Below are 17,851 nucleotides of genomic sequence, written 5' to 3'. Positions count from 1 at the left end.
AGAACTGTCAAATAGGATTAGGCTACTGGTTAATTCAGCCAAAGTATTCCTGGCAATGCCCAGTCCCTTTTTTAAAAACAAAACTGATGAACAAAATGCAGATAAAAACTTTGGTTGAGCAGTAAATTGTCCTGTTCACACGTGGTCTTGTGGCAAATCAAAGGAAATTGATGTCACTGAGTCAAGAATGACTGGTGGGAAGAGACTGGTCATAATGGTGTTGAATCTTCTCAAAAAGGGTGTGTTAACTTGCACTTTCCTAAAGCCCTGAGCACTAGCAGTGAGCCCTTCTCCTTCAACCTTAAAATCCATAATGCCTCTTTTCCCAGAAGACTGGACCAAAGGCTCATGCCAATAGAAGATAGTTACTACAATCACTTAATTACAGAAGGTCTTCACACAATCTGGCGTTTTACACTGCAGCTCCACTGAGAAGGGCAATATATTTCTACGAGTACAGGAAATAAGTATACTTATGACAATTTAAATTAACTTTGGTCTCCCTTTTCCTCTGGAATTCAAGTCAGTTTTAGGCAAGGACTCCGGGGTCTCAGTATACCAAGAGCTGAGGCCACTTTATTTCTCAAGTGAGATGTGTTACCACGGGCATTTCCAAGAAAGGCCAAGGAGCAGGACTGCTCTGCCACTGAAAAGCCGCAGGTGTCTAAAACTTCTGGAATTTAGAAACAGTGTAATATACAGCCAGATCAGTAAGAAAATCCTTGCTAACCAACTCTTGACAGTCAGCGCCTCTAGGAGAAGGCAGGAAAATTTAGAGCAGCTTAGGAGTGGAGAGCAGACACACAGTTCCATTGCCATGTAACAGAGGCAAAGCCAGAGAGACAGAAGTGTGTGGTGACTGTATGGAAACCAAATGTCAACAAAAACAAGGGGATTTCCAAAGCCAAAACAATAAAGAGATACATGATCGTAACTCCACAAGAGGGACAAACCTGAGGTCCTGCCTCAGGTGAGCTTTCAGTGGGAGTCTACCTATATCTAGATGGAGTAAAACTGCTTACAGATTCAGCCCAGTAAGACACCAACAAAGATGCTTGAACCAATTTGCCAAGGAAGGTAACGGTCTCTCCAGTTCAGTCATAATTTGACAATGTTTGTTGCTTGATTGCATGTGTTCAGTGAGGCAGCCCTGCACTTCCTACCCCAAGGCTGCAGGACCCGCGAGCGAGCGTTTCAGATGAGCCCTGACATCCATCTCTTTCACACATCACACGTTCACCATCCGCGTTCTCATCTTCGGCCTTGCTGCCGAGGCTTCGGCCTCGCCCAGGCTGCTGGGAGGTTTAGAAAGGCAGATGTTTTCAGTCTCTGTGGGGTCTGGTTGCAGGGGCTTTGGAAGTTACAGTACCTTAGGCCAGTGTTGTCTGGGATTCAATATTGCATTAAGTGGTGACACATTGTGGGCAGGTGGGATCTATTATTGCATTATGGAGGCTGCTGCTTCCCTGAACAGGCTATGTTTTGTGTGTGAAGCGGGCCCACACCTGCTGGAGCTGGGACCTGGAAATGCGGAGGACGGAAGGCATGAGTCTGTGGTTTCCTGCCGTGAGGGGCATGTGCCTGCGGTGGGGCATGCGCACGGGGCTGCTCTCCGCTGAACGGCTGCGCTGTATGAAAGTGCCACCAACGTGAGGGTAGTGTTCTGTCTCCAGGGTTGAGGAGGAGAAAACGGAGGACGCCAGTCTTCTCAGGGGGCTGTACCTCGGGAGGGAGTGCTGAGAAGGCCTGTCCTCCTCCAACTGAAAAAGACCAAGAAGAGTGGAGGAAAAGGTGTCAGGCAAAGACTTGACTCGCCCCTGGTTTGTGATGCGCATGCTGCAGACATCTTCGCCGGTGGATGAAAAATGCTTTTGCTCTACACAGGGCCTTACTTACTGCTCTGTGTCTATCAATTCCCAGGGATGCTATGAGCACCATGGAAACCTGCCATTACAGGGGGCCTGCCATGCTCTCCCCAGCCACACACGGACATGAGCGACACCAGCAGTGTCAAGCTCTGCTACGTCAGTCCCCTCCTCTGGCTCTTCGGGCCACATGCCTCACCCCTCTGTTCCACTGGCATTGCTCATCTTGGCATGTCATTAGGCTATTCATACATTTTGCATATAGGTAACACTCACACTCTGAACACATTTGGAAACCATGTGTACAAGAAAAGGTGAAACACCTCGTGCTAAAATGATTCTGTGTATTTAAAAGCGAGGGATTCTCAGGGGCTATTTCAACAAGTCTCATTAAAACTCGCTCCAGGGATTTGCAAAGGCAACTTTGGGGGCTTTTAGTACACTTTTCTCACACTTACACTGACGGCCTCCTGATACACTTTCATATTGAGTACCTGCAGGGGGAGTGTTAATGCTTCCAGTTCTGGTAAGCAGAGCACAGACAGCAGCTGGAAAGGCAGGCAGAGTATAGTTCTCCTTTCAGTGTGAAATTTGAAACACAAAGCCACAGGAGGACATGAGAAGATGCACTCTTAGGTCCCTTTTCTGCTTCTGTGATCCGGGGATAGCCAGGAGAGGGAGGAAGTACACGCACAGAGGACAGACAACTTGTGTCAGATTGAGATCGCAGTCCCTACCTTCCCTTTACACACTGACTGGAAGAGAGAAGTATTATGGGAACAACTTCAGATTCTTCACCTTGAAAATGCTAAGCCCTTCCTCCTCTTTCTACCTCTGTTATGAAACTAGCACTTTCACAGGGGTCAGCAACCTCAGTTTCCAATACCAGATCATTTTTTTCAGAATCTCATTTTTCCTTTCAAATCCATTCCCTTCCTTGTGCTGCATTTCTTTTCAGGAAGTCTCCACAGGTTTCAAAATGTAATTGGGAAATGTGAAAATGCAATATTGTATTTTCCTTAAGACAAAACTGCTCTCCATACCTTACTGGAGATGTTGACCTTGCACTAGAAAAAGAGCTGAATGTCATCCAGTCTCATCTCTTTCCTGTCACCTTCAATATCTTTGCAGTGCTTTGAGACAGATATTTTCATAAGCACCTGAGAGCTACTCAGTTCATGGTGGGTATTAAATGTGAAAAGCAATTATTCACAGTCCTAAATGTACTGCATGTCACATAAAATCCGGACAGCAGAATTAATTTCTCATAAAGACAAGCATCTCTTTTTGCATAGATGGTGCAGAAATTTAGCCCTGGGTGTTTGCAAGCTGCACAACTAAGCATACTGGAATTTTTATTCTTAGTTTTTGCTCCATGTTTGGGTTCATCATATTGTATGATTTCTAGGGTATACATCATCCCAACATGGTAAAGATTTCTCAGATCAAAAGCTACCAGCTACCCTGGATAGACTTCCTTTACAGCACAAGACCAAGGACCTTGCCCAGGCCATGAAGGAACAAATTATAACACCCCATCAGCAAGTGCACTTTGGTTTTGTTGCCTCTGGGTTGAAGCTGAGGTTACAGACATGCCACTTTTTTTCATTGATGCTGTAATGCTTAAGTTACACAGTCAATGATGAAAGCGCTGCTCCCTTTTGTCCCCTTGTAGTAATCAGGTTGGACCACATTCCAACAGGCCTATTCTGCTCTGTTTGGACAGGAGCAGTATGACACCTCGCATGTGAAGTCTCAGGAAAATGTGATGTTGGTAGAGCTCAGCATATTTTACAGATATAAAATGTAATTAGGAATTTCTGCTGAGCTTAAGGTTTTGATTGCTATTACCTGTAGATAGATAGATAGATAGATAGATAGATAGATAGATAGATAAAGAGCAGAGGTGAACATTACTTCTACTATCACCCTTTTGCTGATCCTTTATTCCGAAACATGGATGGATAGGGACCCTGAATCTAAAGAGTCTAAGAGGCCAACTCTACATTCATCCTTCTCCGTCAGCTGACAAGCTTCTCTTCTCATGAAGGGAAGCTGGAGGAGTTGAATGTCAAAGAATCACATAATCTACAACAAGCACCAAACGCAGCTCAATAGGAATTACACTAAGCAAGGAACAATGAGTCTTCCCCTCTTCTGCAAATGTCCATTTCTCACAGAGAAATCACCCCTCAGGTCCCCTTAGAGCAGCCCATAGACAATGCTGTAGAAGGGAAAGGAAAATAAGACACATAGCACCATTTCATATCTCATTTTTCCTACCATCTTCTTCCCTCAACCTACCTCTTCTGCCCAGGGTTTTAACCCTGAGACTCTGTTGTGTTTTGCTTCTACCCACTGCTCAATTATTTCACCCCAGCTTTTCTTCTTTCTGCCTCAGAGCCAGTGAAGTTGTTTATGTCCTCTTCTCCTACTGTCTAGGCACCCTGGGAGTGACAAGGATTTCCCTCATCACTGCTCCAGGGTCTGGGGCCACAGAGGCCACTGGGCTTCAAAAAAATATAACCTAAAGAAAGTCCTGCTCGCTTTCAGTCCTCAGTGTAAATCAGAGTTCCTCCAGGTAACAGACCTGGGGCAGCCCACGGTTCTACACAACATGAACCAGAGAGGCAGTACAGCTCACCCAAAATGCTGGAGCCCTCTCCTTATTGTGAGGCAGCCCTCTCCTGTGTCTCTGTGTCCCTTTCTGAGGAACAGTCATCACCAGCTCAAATCAATGGAGGAAGAGAACAGCATCATCCCCTGCCTGGCTGGGCAATGTGCTTCTGACTGCCTGTCAGAATTACCAACCGAGGTCTTCATGCTCAGCATCTATGTATGATCTCTCAGCAAAGACACCCGCTGTGATCTATAGCTGGGAAGAACTCAAAAGCTGTACAGCTGCTGCTTTCTCAGGCTTGAGACATGGACATCTTTAACTAAGTCTGCTTGTGGCATTCTCCTGGCTGTGAAAGGCTGGCTGGGGGAGAACAAGTGAGATGTTTTTGAAGAGTGATTCTAATTACACAGCTGAGCTGGTGAGGAAAAACATCAATGCCTCTTCACATTGGGACCTTTTTTAAAAGATAAACTCTTGGCTCTGGGAGATAAGGACTGTAAGAGAGAAAAGAAAAATGCTCTCTGAACTCTGCAGAATATATCCAAAAATAGGTAAAGAAAAGTTAATATCATCTCCCACTTTCACTTCTTGCTTTTCTTTTGGTTTGTACATGTGACATCATTTGGACAGGCATGTTTTAGGCAGGTAAATCTCAAAACATTTTTTACAATGCCAACTGCACTAGCAGCAGAGGAGACAAAGTCAAGAAACACCAATGAGCACAGAACTATGGTCAGAATTAATTTCTAAAACTCATAAATTTAAGAACATTTGTAATTCTCTTTAATGCAGAAGGCAGCAGTAAGTTGCCATCTCTGCCAAGTATCAGTGAATTTACTCAGCATGTTTAAGAACTTGACAGATTTTTAAATTAGATTATGAGGTGTGGATTTAAATTATTTCCAACAGTAAGTGCAACCCTGTGTCGGGATTGATATGTAAGCAGAAGTGGAGGTTCAATCCTTTTTTCCAGTCATTTTTAATCTATTTCTATAGCTTTATATGTACATTAGTGCATAAAAATAAGCAGAGACTTATTAGTACATCCCTGAAATGCATACCTTAAAGCAAATCCTAAGAGCTCTGTTAGGCCTGAATAGGACATAGTTTCATGACAGACCTGTTCTTCCTCTATACTAGGACTTCCCATGAGATCTATGCTCCACTGCAGCCATCTTCTTGTTATCTGAAACTGGGAGGTATCTAATATGTGAGAATATTTGGGTCAGAAATTCCCCCAGGCTATTCTGAGCCTCCTCTGTACTTGACTTTCCTAGCAGCAGCATCTGATCATATTATGCTCCCTCTTACACCCACAGAGTTTCACGAGGACAGCACCACCTCTCATACAGACAAAATGATGAAATATAGGCTAGATAAGTAGACAGTGAGTCGGACTGAAAACTGGCTGAGCTCCTGGCCTCAAAATGTTTAGAGAAAAACCTCCAGCTGGAGGCCGGTCACTAGCGGTGTAACCATGGGCAGATAAGGCAGCCATCACTGTTTAACAACTTCATCAATGACCTGGATGATGGGACAGAGTGTACCTTCAGCAGATTCACAGGTGATACAATATTGGGAGGAGGGGCTGACACACCAGAGGTTGTGCTGACATTCAGAGGTGCCTGGATAGGCTGGTGAAATGGGCAAAATCACTAAGTTCGACAAAGGGGATTGCAAAGTCCTGTGTGTGAGAAGGAACAGAACATGCTGGGGGTCACCTATTTGGAAAGGAGTTTGACAGAGAAGTACCTGGAGGTCCTGGTGGCCTCTAAGCTGGACACAAGCCAGCAAGGTGCCTTTGTGGCAGAAAGACCCCAAAGCCTCCCAGGATGCATTAGGAGTGCTGCCAGCAGGATGGGTGACATGGTCCTTCCCCTCTACTCAGCACCTGGAGTGCTGTGTTCCAGTTCTGAGATACCCAGTATAAGAGAAACATGGACATACTGGAGGTAGTCCAGAGAAGAGTCACAAAGATGATGAAGGGATTGGGAGACCTTTCACTTGAGGAAAGGCTGTGAGAGCTGGGACCTTTTATTCTGGAGAAGAGAAGGATCAGGGGGGGTTCTTACCAACATTTATAAATACCTGATGGGAAAAAGAAGATGGATCCACACTCTTCTTAATGGTGTCCAGTGAAAGAACAAGAAGAAATGGACATAAATTGAAATACAAGAAATTCCACTTAAACATAAGAAAAAGTTTTTTATCATAACTGTGATTGAACACTGGAACAGGTTGCCCAGAGATGTTGTGGAGTCTCCGTCCTCAGAGCTTTCTGATTGGACACTGTCCTGAGCAACTTGCTCTAGGTGATCCATCCTGGAGCACAGGGTGGGACTAGGTGATCTCTAGAGGTCCCTTCCAGTCTCAGGCATGTTGTGATTCTATGACAATCCAGAAGTCACTGACTTTCTGCCAGTAACGGCTCATATATGGAGGTCAGGTAACGGAGAAACAGAAAAAACATTAGAACAGGGATTACCCAATTGCTCTCAGTTGGTACTCCATTGACACCAATGGATGATCACCGGTTTTTGGGACACCAAAATGAGGTCACAAATCGGTACAACAAAGCCTATGACATCAATCACAGTAGTTTTGCATTTAGTGAAATTTTTATCTATCCTAAAGGCTCAGTTGCAAAGATAAGGAAGATTTACTAACATGCACGCACACATACATACACAGAGCCTAATCCCAGCTTCAATCAAATCCAGGGAAGCCCAAGCCTGAGCTACAGGAAATGTGTCATTGCTAACAAGGCCATCAGTATCTTCACTAGTTAAATCCTTGGTCAACTTCTTGTTAGTGTCCCTCCTTATTTGCCGTACCTAAGGAGAACAGGCTTCTGCTTTCCTTTAGGCACCAAGTCATTTTTCCTTTGAGAGTTAGCAATTGGTTTTGTGACAGCAAATGGAAAAATATGAATATCACTTCAAAGCTGTGTGTATAGAGGCAACTGAAGGATCCAGACATCAAAGGAAGAATAATTAAATCCCAGTCAGCCAAAGAAGTCCAGTGTTGGTCTGTATGCACAAAGCTAGGCCAAGGAGTAAATAGAGGGTATTTCAGAGCATAGGAACAAAAAAATCCAGTCAGCTGGAGAACAAAGCCTGTCTAATATATTAGCAGTAATCACCCACAATCCCATTGATTTACCTTTCTTGCCTGCTTGTTAAGTATCACTGTGTAGTGATAAGCAGCCTTTGTACTGCCCCATACCCAACTCCCTCAGTCATTTCACACAGGGGTGTACATGCTATGGCCAAGAAGGCATCTCTGGCCTTCTTTAGTCACAATAAATATGTCAGTGAAGTGTCCCTGATGTTTTTTACAGCTGATTCTTATCAGCTGGCTCTTACCATGTTCATTGCATCTTGCAGATCCTGCACTGACCAACCCAGTAAGTGTACACACAGAAAAAATTCAGACACAGACCTTTCCAACTCTGCCAATCTTGCCTCATGTAATCTCGAGATATCTGGAGCATTCAACATATTGGCTTTATACAGCAAACACCTCCATTTAGGAACCTTGCAACTGGATGCAGTCTCCATGAGAAGCATGTTCAGCTTCTATTCCATGCTCAGCAGGACAGTCCCACTAGGGTCTGCTGTCAGCATTTCTACCCTTCCTGTAAGTGCTGCAGCCTGATACACCTTAGCAAACAACACCTTGCCTGGCAGGCAAGGATTTGCTTTGATTCTTTTTACATAGATTCTTTTATCATTCCCATTTTGCTGCCAAAACTAACAGTCCTTTTTCCCTTGTACCTCTCAAGGATCCAGAGAGGAGAAGAAACTGGGCAAGACCTGAATGGAAGTATGTTCTTTTAACATGCTCCAGTCCAGTGAACACTTCCTTGGAGAAAAAGCTCAAGAGGGAAGGGGAAATGGAGTTACCATCTTCCAGAGAGGAACAAGCAGACTGTACAAATGTCTGTCATAGCAGGGTATAACTGTGTACATTACCCAAAACTCGCCTGCTCTTTGCTGTGCATATGGATCCAACGTGCATGAGAGATCTTCATTAACATTTAAATACAAAAAGCTTTCAGGAGAACAATTTGATTGTCTCTTGCACTGAGCACTCTGAGACAGCCTTCTTCTGAGAAACGAAGATTAGATATGACAGAGGAACTCTGAGCCTAACAGTGTATCATATTTTTCCAGATAATCTAATAAATTACCTCCCACCAAAAACTGAACTTCTTTATAGCATTAGAGGATCACAGGAAAAAAGCAAAACTGAAAGAAAAAAAGCCCTCTACAACTATCTGGAAAAAACACAGTAGGTAAAGAACATTTCTGTGACTAAATACATGGTAACAACAATGCCTCTCACTGAAGTAAGGCTGATGGGATGTGTGTGCTGGTTACTCTGAGCTTTATATCAGGTATTTAAAAGAAAGTTTAATTTCAGGGAGTTATTTTATGATTTGCTTTGCTGCAGGTCTGTGCTGATACGTAATTAGATTAGAGGGCATTTTCTTGCCATACACTGCTGTTGCTGCTGAGAAACTACGTGGAGAAGATTTGCTAGCAACACTTCCATACAACTAAGCAGTTATTAACAAAACACTGTGGGAAAGCATAAGAGAACTGACTAAAGACACCCACAATCACAACTGCGCTCTCCTCTTGTTCCTGTGCCAAAATGGCTGAAAGATCTCCATAACAGTGTGTCCTCAGAAGTGGACTATGTCACTATAGCTATAGGGAGCACTTCTAAGGTGTTCACAACATTTGCAAGCACTGTCAGAAGAGTTTCACAAGAGCAATCATGCTTGGAATCGAAGACTTCTCCAGCACAGCTGAGGTTTCCTAAGATGATGCTATGCTAGGCAACAAGGTACAGACCCAGGGATCTTACCTGTCTCTGAGGACCAGTAGGTTCAGATTCTCGTCTCCTTTGTCGGAGAGCTGGTGCTGAATGTAAGGGGGAGTGGGTTGGACTTCCTGTCTGCTGTTCATGTCTACTGTCAGATACTGTTTGAGAAGGTCCTTCATGTCTGTGGGAACTGTCCTCCTCAGTCACAGGTTGCATACCCCGACTTCGCCCATCATGCGTCTTCGGCCTGACTGCAGCATCGGCCCCCAAGCGCCTTCTCTCTTCACCATCTTCAATAGGCCTTAGTTCCTCAGGCTCCTCATCCGTGGTTCCAGAGGTGCTTGGCTCAGCACCTGGGTGAAAGTCCTTCAGTTCTGTCTCCTTATCAATGATAACCCACTCCTTGCTATCAAAGTCCTCCTCTTCTGCAAGTGGCACTGAGCGGAAAGCGTTGCTGAGGGCTTCGTGTTCCACCGAAGCAGACACATCCATCCTACCACTCGCCTGCCGGTCAGCCTGGCCAGTATCAATGGACAGCATCTGGGCTGGCTGGGAGGAGCATACAAGCCGTGATGGAGAGCCAGGTATATCCATTCGAGATCTAGAGACAGAACATGAAGCCATTAAAAATACATCAGGTTTGTGGTTAAAGACAGGGATGATAAGAGAAAACCCGTATAGTCCTTCTCACTCATTTCTTGGTACGCTTCAGAAAGACAGGCTTAAGCAAAAATATTTCTCTAGAACCTACAATGGCATAAAGATGTTCCCTAAAGTGCTTCAGTATAACAGTCAATTCAGCATCTCTTTTCCTCCTAGACAGAATCAAAGCCATTTTCCCCCAACAACACCTTTCCCCTAAGTTTTACTGGCTCGTGAAAAAAAATCAAACCAAAACCAAAACACCCCTAAATCCTAAATCTACTGTCTGACTAACTAGTGTCTCTCCTGGGCTCCTGTAACCAGCTTCACTGTGCTCTCTCTGTGTTGGCCACTGAGGCCTCTAAGGCGGCCACACAAGTTCTTTGAAGACAGCAAGAATCTTTCATCCCATTACACACAGATAACCCCAACATATTCTGAAGCAGCACAAAGTAAATATGGCAAGTATCCTTTTACAACGGGTAGTATAATGTTAGGCTCACAGTCTAAATAGCAGCAGCTTCTGCAGCCATGCAGAAATACCTTTCAAAAAGGCTCTGGAAGCTCCTTGTGCTTCAATAGCTCCGACAGCATCTCAGCTGGAGAAGCCAGTGGCACTCCTGTCTTTCTGCTCCACAGTGTTATGATCCAGGTTTCTCATTTGGCCTGCATCTGCCTCTTACTTTGCTTTTCCACCTATCTCAGAGGCAAGCAGCTTGTTGCACAAAGCCAAAGTGTCTGCTGCTCAGATTTTTGGACATCTGCAGTGTGTTTTACAAGTGATTTAAAAAAGGATCATCTTGCAGATTCTTCTGGGAAAGCCTTTCAGTTTTTGATGAAGAAAGGGGAAGTAGAGAAAGAGGTGAACCAAAGGTTGATGTGGATAAAAGTTGTGAGTAAAAACAAAGATCTCAGCAAAAGCCATGTGATGGATCTGAAAGGCTGTACTTGTTATAGTCTTAAAAATATATTGTTGTGAAGAAGGACCACTTAAGTATGCAAACTAAGAATGAAAAATGGCCTGTACTGTGTGTATGAAGAACTGGATTTTAAAGAGCTGTTGCTGAAAAAATAAAACTCTGAATTTAGCCAACGTCTTCATCCATTCCCCAGCAGAGGAGAGACACCTTGAGAAGAATAATATACTCCAGAAAGCCAAAAGAATTTGCCAAAGTTGGGAATCAAATCTGTGTTGCAAAAGGATGAAAACAGAATAAAGAGAGATTGTGGGGCAGAATGGGATTGTATTTGCACCATACTTGGTGCAGGCTACTTGGAAGATGAAAAAAGATACTGATTTTAAAACCAGAAGCTGAAGAAAGAAGACAGGAGAAAGGGATGCATTTAGCATGATGTTGAGTAGACAAGGAAGAGAGGAAGAAAGAAAGTAAGGAGTTAGAGGCATTTAGTGAATATACAGGACTAGTGTTGCTGACTTTTTATTGCCTTGTTTCCCTTCCTATTTTAAAGTCTGAGCAAGAAGAAAACAAACAGATAGCAAGTTATTCACACCCTAAATTATTAATAGCAACACAAACAGTCTTTTCTAAACTACAGAAAAGCATTAGATTACCCCAGCCACTCAGAATAAAACACTGCCAAATACACTGGGGGTAGTGCTTGGGCCTCTTCCTCTCTCTAGTTCCTTTACATCCTACTTCGTTTCCAGCTACCTTCTCCTTGTGACTGTTCTTCTTGACTGAAGTCTGTCAGATTTTCTCAGAGAAGAAGGCCTGTCTCTCCCTTACCTCTTTTAGAGGGGCCATTTCACCACATCCTACACCCACAGTTCATGCCCTGAATTTCAATCAGAAGCAGAAAACAGATGTGAAGGGCATTACCAGTACCAAGGGCTTATGTTTTGTAAATATGTTCTCCAACACACAATAGTTTAAAAAGCTTCTTTTCATTATTTTTTATTAATCTTGGGGTTTTTTTGTTTATTTCTTTGCTGTGGATCTGAGAGAAAGTATTCCTAATACCTCAAAATCAAGATGCAAAGTGTACTTTTGACATGCAAATGAGCACAATGCTGTATGCTGAAAAGTGAATACTACTACTCCTATTGATGAAAAATAAGGAAAAATAATAAAACAATGAAACCCACCAGATCAGGATCTGCCAGTTAACTCCCAGAATACATGCACCCCTACATGTATGTATCTTAAGAAGATTCATCCTTCCCTCCCACCTCAGGTCAGTCAAAAGTTTTCTGACTGTCACTTTATCTCTGATTTGATGCTTTGCTTTTCCTTTGAAAAATGTCCCTCCTTCCACCTGTGGAGTTCTTCCCATCCAGGGACAGGACTGGAATCATAGAATCATATAATCATAGAATCAGACGGGTTGGAAAGGACCTCTGAGATCATCAAGTCCAACCCTTGATCCACTACCACCACAGTTGCTAGACATGGCACTAAGTGCCACGTCCAGCCTCATCTTAAAAACCTCCAGGGACGGAGAATCCACCACTTCCCTGGGCAGCCCATTCCAATGGCTGATTACCCTCTCTGTAAAGAATTTCTTTCTAATGTCTAACCCAAACCTCCCCTGGCGCAGCTTAAGGCCATGCCCTCTTGTCCTACTGCTGATTGCTCAGGAGAAGAGACCAACCCATCATTCCCACTAACTCTCCTTATTAAGAGACATGAGTTTACATCTCATCAGAAAGATTATAAAGTTGATGAACTCCTCCACCCAGAAATAAACTTACAGTGCCTGCTGATCTAACAATTAGGTTGGTCTCAGTGGTCAATCATCAAAACACTGCTAGAAACAGCAGGAGGCTACAGAGGGTGAACAAACCTTCTTTCATGTGGATCCCCTTTGCCATCAGCAGTGGAGAGGCGTTCTGACTCCGGGCTGTTCACACGGCGGTATCTGAGGGAGCGTACTTGTGCGGTGGGGGACTCCGGAGGCACTCGGACAGGGGAACTGGGGCAGACACCGTTTCTCTGCTCCTCTTCCACCATGCACTGAGTCTGTAGTGGGTAAACACAAAGAACTTAAAAATCTGACCAATCCCATCCATCACTGTTGCTCAGTGCTTTCTTTGAGGATACAGTTTCAGCTGCATTTTCACAATCTACACAAGCAATTTCTGAAGGAATGCAAGGGTCTCTATGCCCTGGCAATTACCAAGTATTCAAATAAGGTGCAGGTCTTAAATAAATTCAAATATTTAAATGTCTTTACAGTAGCCTTTGCATTTCAATTACCCTGAATAGTTGATCCAAAGGAGTTACCATGGGTTAACCTACTGCATACACAAACTAACTGCTTATCCAAGATGTCTAAGAGTTCTTGTTTGCCAGCGTTCATCTACGCAGAGTCCACACATTATATTGTGTGGGGAGGAAGGGTTGAAAATGTAAGATTTGGCGAGGAGATAGTGCTACTTTTAGTTGTTTCCGCTCAAGATAACCCTGCAGCTGGGAAGGCAGAAAGGGACCCGGGGGTAGTGCTTGACAGCAGGCTGAACATGAGCCAGCAGTGTGCCCAGGTGGCCAAGAAGGCCAATGGCATCCTGGCCTGTATCAGGAACAGTGTGGCCAACAGGTCCAGGGAAGTGATTCTTCCCCTGTACTCAGCGCTGGTGAGGCCACACCTCAAGTACTGTATCCAGTTCTGGGCCCCTCAATTCAGGAAGGACATTGAGGGGCTGGAGCAGGTCCAAAGAAGGGCAATGAGGCTGGTGAAGGGTCTGGAGAACAAGTCCTATGAGAAGCAGCTAAGGGAGCTAAGGTTGTTCAACCTGGAAAAGAGGAGGCTCAGGGGAGACCTCATCACTCTCTACAACTACCTGAAAGGAGGTCGTAGCCAGGTAGGGGTTGGTCTCTTCTCCCAGGCAACCAGCAATAGGACAAGAGGACACAGTCTTAAGCTGCACCAGGGGAGGTTTAGGTTGGATATTAGGAAGAAATTCTTCACAGAAAGAGCTATTGGGCAGTGGAATGGGCTGCCCAGGGAGGTGGTGGAGTCACTGCCCCTAGAAGTGTTTAAGAAAAGCCTGGATGTGGTACTTAGTGCCATGGTCTAGTTGACAAGGTGGTGTTAGGTCATAGGGTTGGACTCAATCATTTCAGAGGTCTTCTCCAACCTAGATTATTCTCTGATGCTAAGAATAATTTTTCAGTGTGGGAATTTTCACACGTGTTTCCTTTGGGTTGTTTTCTGTCTGATGAAAGAAATGGAATTCTCTCAAAGAAGATAACAGAATGTTGCTAAATACTTAAAAGCACTCTTTCCCACAGGCTTGGAGGGAATGGAGATAAGAGAGTTTAGAATTGTAAAACCAGAGCCTGTTGATGAATTTGCATATGCATCAGGCCTTTAATATGCACAGCAAAGCCCAGCTGGGCTGGCGCTTTTGCCCCTGCTAACTTTGGACTTAGCAGTGTATGTATGTCTCTGCAATGATGGAATAAATCTATTCTTCATACTTCAGCTGTGAGTCATGCCCATCTTGGTTAACCTGCATCTATCAATTCATACAATTGCAACATACAAACTTTTACATCTGAAGAACTTGACATGACTAAGCCATCTCCTAATTACCAGGGTAGTTTGGGGGTTTTGTTTGTGTTTTCTTTCTTTGTTTATTTAAATCATGCTACTCTAAACAAAGTCCTCCAGGACATACATTCAATCACATCTGTAAGAACTTTCCACAGACTCAAGGTCATGCAAGAACCTGAACATGCTCATAGACATGTACATATTTCCTCACATCCGTACATATTTCCTTTTTCATACGGTCTTAGTGAATTTGATTTTTTTTTAATTTAGCAGCAGACAAGGAAGCAGAAGTAGGTGACTAACACAGCTGCCTTCTGCCTTCCAGAGTGTTGATTCCCCTTGAAAGAGAGGGCCTGCTCAGGCAAAAGCATAGAGGCAGAAGGGTCCAAGGGCTACAGCAGCAGTCTAGGATTTGCATTCAAATACTGCTGTGTTGCCAGCCACGCAACATCAGCTACCACACACTGCCTCTGTGTGGGAATGTGTATGGAGGTGCCAGTGCAAGTTCCCAGTGCGGAGAGTGCTTATCCTTCTCTGCTGCATGCCCTACATTCACTTGTCCTCTATTAATGCTAGAGGCTCTGAACATAAGCAGCTTCTCAGTCAAATGCTGCTGCTCAAGACAGTTGCCTTTGTGCGTGCAATGAGTACACAGCAAGTCAGTCAGTGTCCATAGATTAACAGACCTAAACCACTCAGGCTGGGTTTGGAATGCATAACTAAAGAGCCTTTGCAGCTAGGAAGAGTGGAGGAGAACTTCCAGGCATTAGAGGAAAAGCAGAATAGATGATAATGATTTAATCTGTAATTCATTCATGGTCAGGAGACGGTTAGTGACAAAGGAAGGTCAAATGCATTGGTGAAACGAGAAAAGTGCTGATGTAACTGTCGGGTAGCAGGCAACTTGGTAAGATCCAAGAGCAGAGAATTGGGGGATGGTGTGGGAGAACAGCGACAGTAAGCCCTGTCCTTAGCACAGAAATGGGAGAAGTGGGACAGAAGGAGACCAGAATTGTGTGAACAAAGAAATAAGGATGACCTTAGAGAATTATTAGGAAGAAAAAACATGGCAAGATCCACTCATCACCTAAATGCAAAGAGCAAGACAAGGAGAGACAGTTACTTCTAGTGCTACAAGACTGAAAGATGAAGGACGGTGAAGCTGTGAACAGCAGAAGGGTGTTCAACGCACCAGCTGCCCTTGTGGTTCTGAAAGACACAAGGGATGCCTCAGATTACAAGCAGAGGTGAAGATGTGCCCTTAGATATCAAATCTGCAGCATCCTTTTTTTCTTCATATGGTGACTGTTACTTAAATAAAAAAACACTCAGACTAAAGATAATAGATCTGGCAAAGCAAGGCAGGCCAAGAGTCAGACTACAGCTAACACCCCCCAGGGAGAGAAAGCTTTGGAGAGCATGATACCCTGAGGTCTACTGCATAGACTGCTGTGTAGCACAGACTTATCAGAGTTGAAGTGCTCATTGCCATGCTGACCAACTCTGTAAGCTCCTTTGCCAGTAATCTGACAACAAATAGCATATTCCCTGGTGGGAGAGTCACCTGGTTATGCTGTGGATCTTGTAGAAACCTCTCCTGCCTCTAGCTGCTTTTATGATAGGGCTTGTGAATGACAGCACTGGGTACCTAAGACATGACATAGAACTAGCACACAGAAAGGACATTTAGGACTCCCCTGTGCACATCTCAGTCTGACTGAAAGTATCAAGGCACCTGGTGGTTAAAAGGAACAGAAAAATACACAGAAGTTACCAGGTTTTTTCTGTATGTTGCTGTCCCTCTCTACCAGGCTTTTCTTATTTCATGTGCCTTCAAATGAAAACTTCTGGGAATGCACACAGTTACCAGCGCGAGACAAAGAAGTGATTTGAAGTTGGTTCATAATTCCCAGTGTTGGGGGATGCTGCTGCTAACATTCCACACATATAACATGTTGATCCAAATTATTTACATTGGAGAATTTTAAGCAAGTTAGATAAGATTATTTCTTGTCCATGCATAATGTTTTTTCTAATAAGACTAAGGATTGCAAAGATATCTACATTGCTGAAATAAGGACTAACTTTTTACTGGTAGAGACTGAAGTGAATTCTAGTCAGACCCAGAAGACTGACAGATTTAACATGCTAGTCCACAAATGTCCATTAAAGACAGGTTTGTGACATGAATCCAGTATGCCCTGACAACACTTTAAGACTGATGAACACTTCTCTGCTAACAGATTATATATGTATCTGATGTCCTGCCACAAATACTAACTTACTTACAATATGTAAGCTGATCTAATAAATAAACTAACTGGTAGATCCTTATACTTAACATTTACTATAGTATCATCATTCAGTGGGGATGCCTCCAAGAAATTAAGTAAGATTTAAATGAAAGGACTAAGAAACATCTTAGAGATTATGAGGAAAATCAACTGAAGTATACACTTCATGCAAGCTAAAAAGTGTAATACGATTTTGGAATGCAGAAATATGAGAATATAAAGTGATGGTTTCTCTCACTCTTCACAGGGGTGAAACCATCATTAGATGCTCCTTATAGATTGTCCTACCCGTAGAAAGGAAAGTTAAAAAAAAGGAAGAGAGAAATCAGTGATGATTCAAGATACAGAAAAATACAGTTTATGAAGACATCTCTGATTAAATTTATTTACACAAGAGGTTGGGACACAATAAACTTTTGGCTTATAAGTTTGAGGTATTTCTGATATTGTATCAGCTATGCAAGGACTAGAATTCCCTTGCTTGAAGTATCAAAATCCTAGATAATTATATGATTGTAAGAAAGATTCACTTCAGCATTAGTGGCCTCCAAAATGTCACTTGCATAAAGATCCAAATTAATCCCAACGCCTTTTACTCTGTGAAAAAATTGTTTGCCATTTCCTCTTTCCACAAGGAAACTCCTCAGTGCTTTTTGGCCTGCACTATGTAGCATGTTACATCAGTGGATCTGAGTGGCTTCTAGTAGTCTATGGAACCATTGCCCTAAATCCAACAGCCACAGGAGATCAGGAAATGTTCTTTACTTTGCTGATGCTGATCCTGAGTTTGTTGCGATTCACATCTGTCTCTTCCCAAACTTCACCCTCATTGAAAGCGGTGTTTGGAGTCTGACCAAGACCTTCCACTGGCCGGCCTGACAGGATGGGAGGAGCATTCTCTTGATCACTCAGATGTTCACCCTGTAGGACATCCTCAGTGTTCTCACGAAGTAAGTCCCCAGGTACTGGAGTGACATTAACCACCCTATGGAAGAGACAAGATGATACAAATTATCAGTATATAAAGAAGGAGGCCTATCACACTGCCCCACAGGATCTTCTTAGCAGCTTTTAGGGTA

At 43.6% G+C, this 17,851-nt stretch overlaps 1 protein-coding gene across 5 annotated transcripts in view; it reads right to left on the bottom strand.

The window, feature by feature from the left end:
- TTBK1 (tau tubulin kinase 1) overlaps positions 1–17,851 on the bottom strand; it is a 105,296-nt gene that overhangs the window by 26,070 nt on the left and 61,375 nt on the right. For all 5 annotated transcript variants that reach the window (XM_027664568.1, XM_027664567.1, XM_027664569.1 and 2 more), the window contains 3 exons: positions 17,538–17,757; positions 12,766–12,941; positions 9,361–9,919 (listed from right to left, as the gene is read on the bottom strand). In XM_027664568.1, coding sequence (XP_027520369.1) covers positions 9,361–9,919; positions 12,766–12,941; positions 17,538–17,757 — 955 coding nt within the window. The remainder of the gene's footprint in view (positions 1–9,360; positions 9,920–12,765; positions 12,942–17,537; positions 17,758–17,851) is intronic.

Source organism: Corapipo altera, unplaced genomic scaffold (assembly GCF_003945725.1).
Source record: "Corapipo altera isolate COAL_440 unplaced genomic scaffold, ASM394572v1 76, whole genome shotgun sequence".
Taxonomy (NCBI): Eukaryota; Metazoa; Chordata; class Aves; order Passeriformes; family Pipridae; genus Corapipo; species Corapipo altera.
Note: the sequence above shows the minus strand (reverse complement) of the source record. Positions and strands in the feature narration are given on the sequence as shown.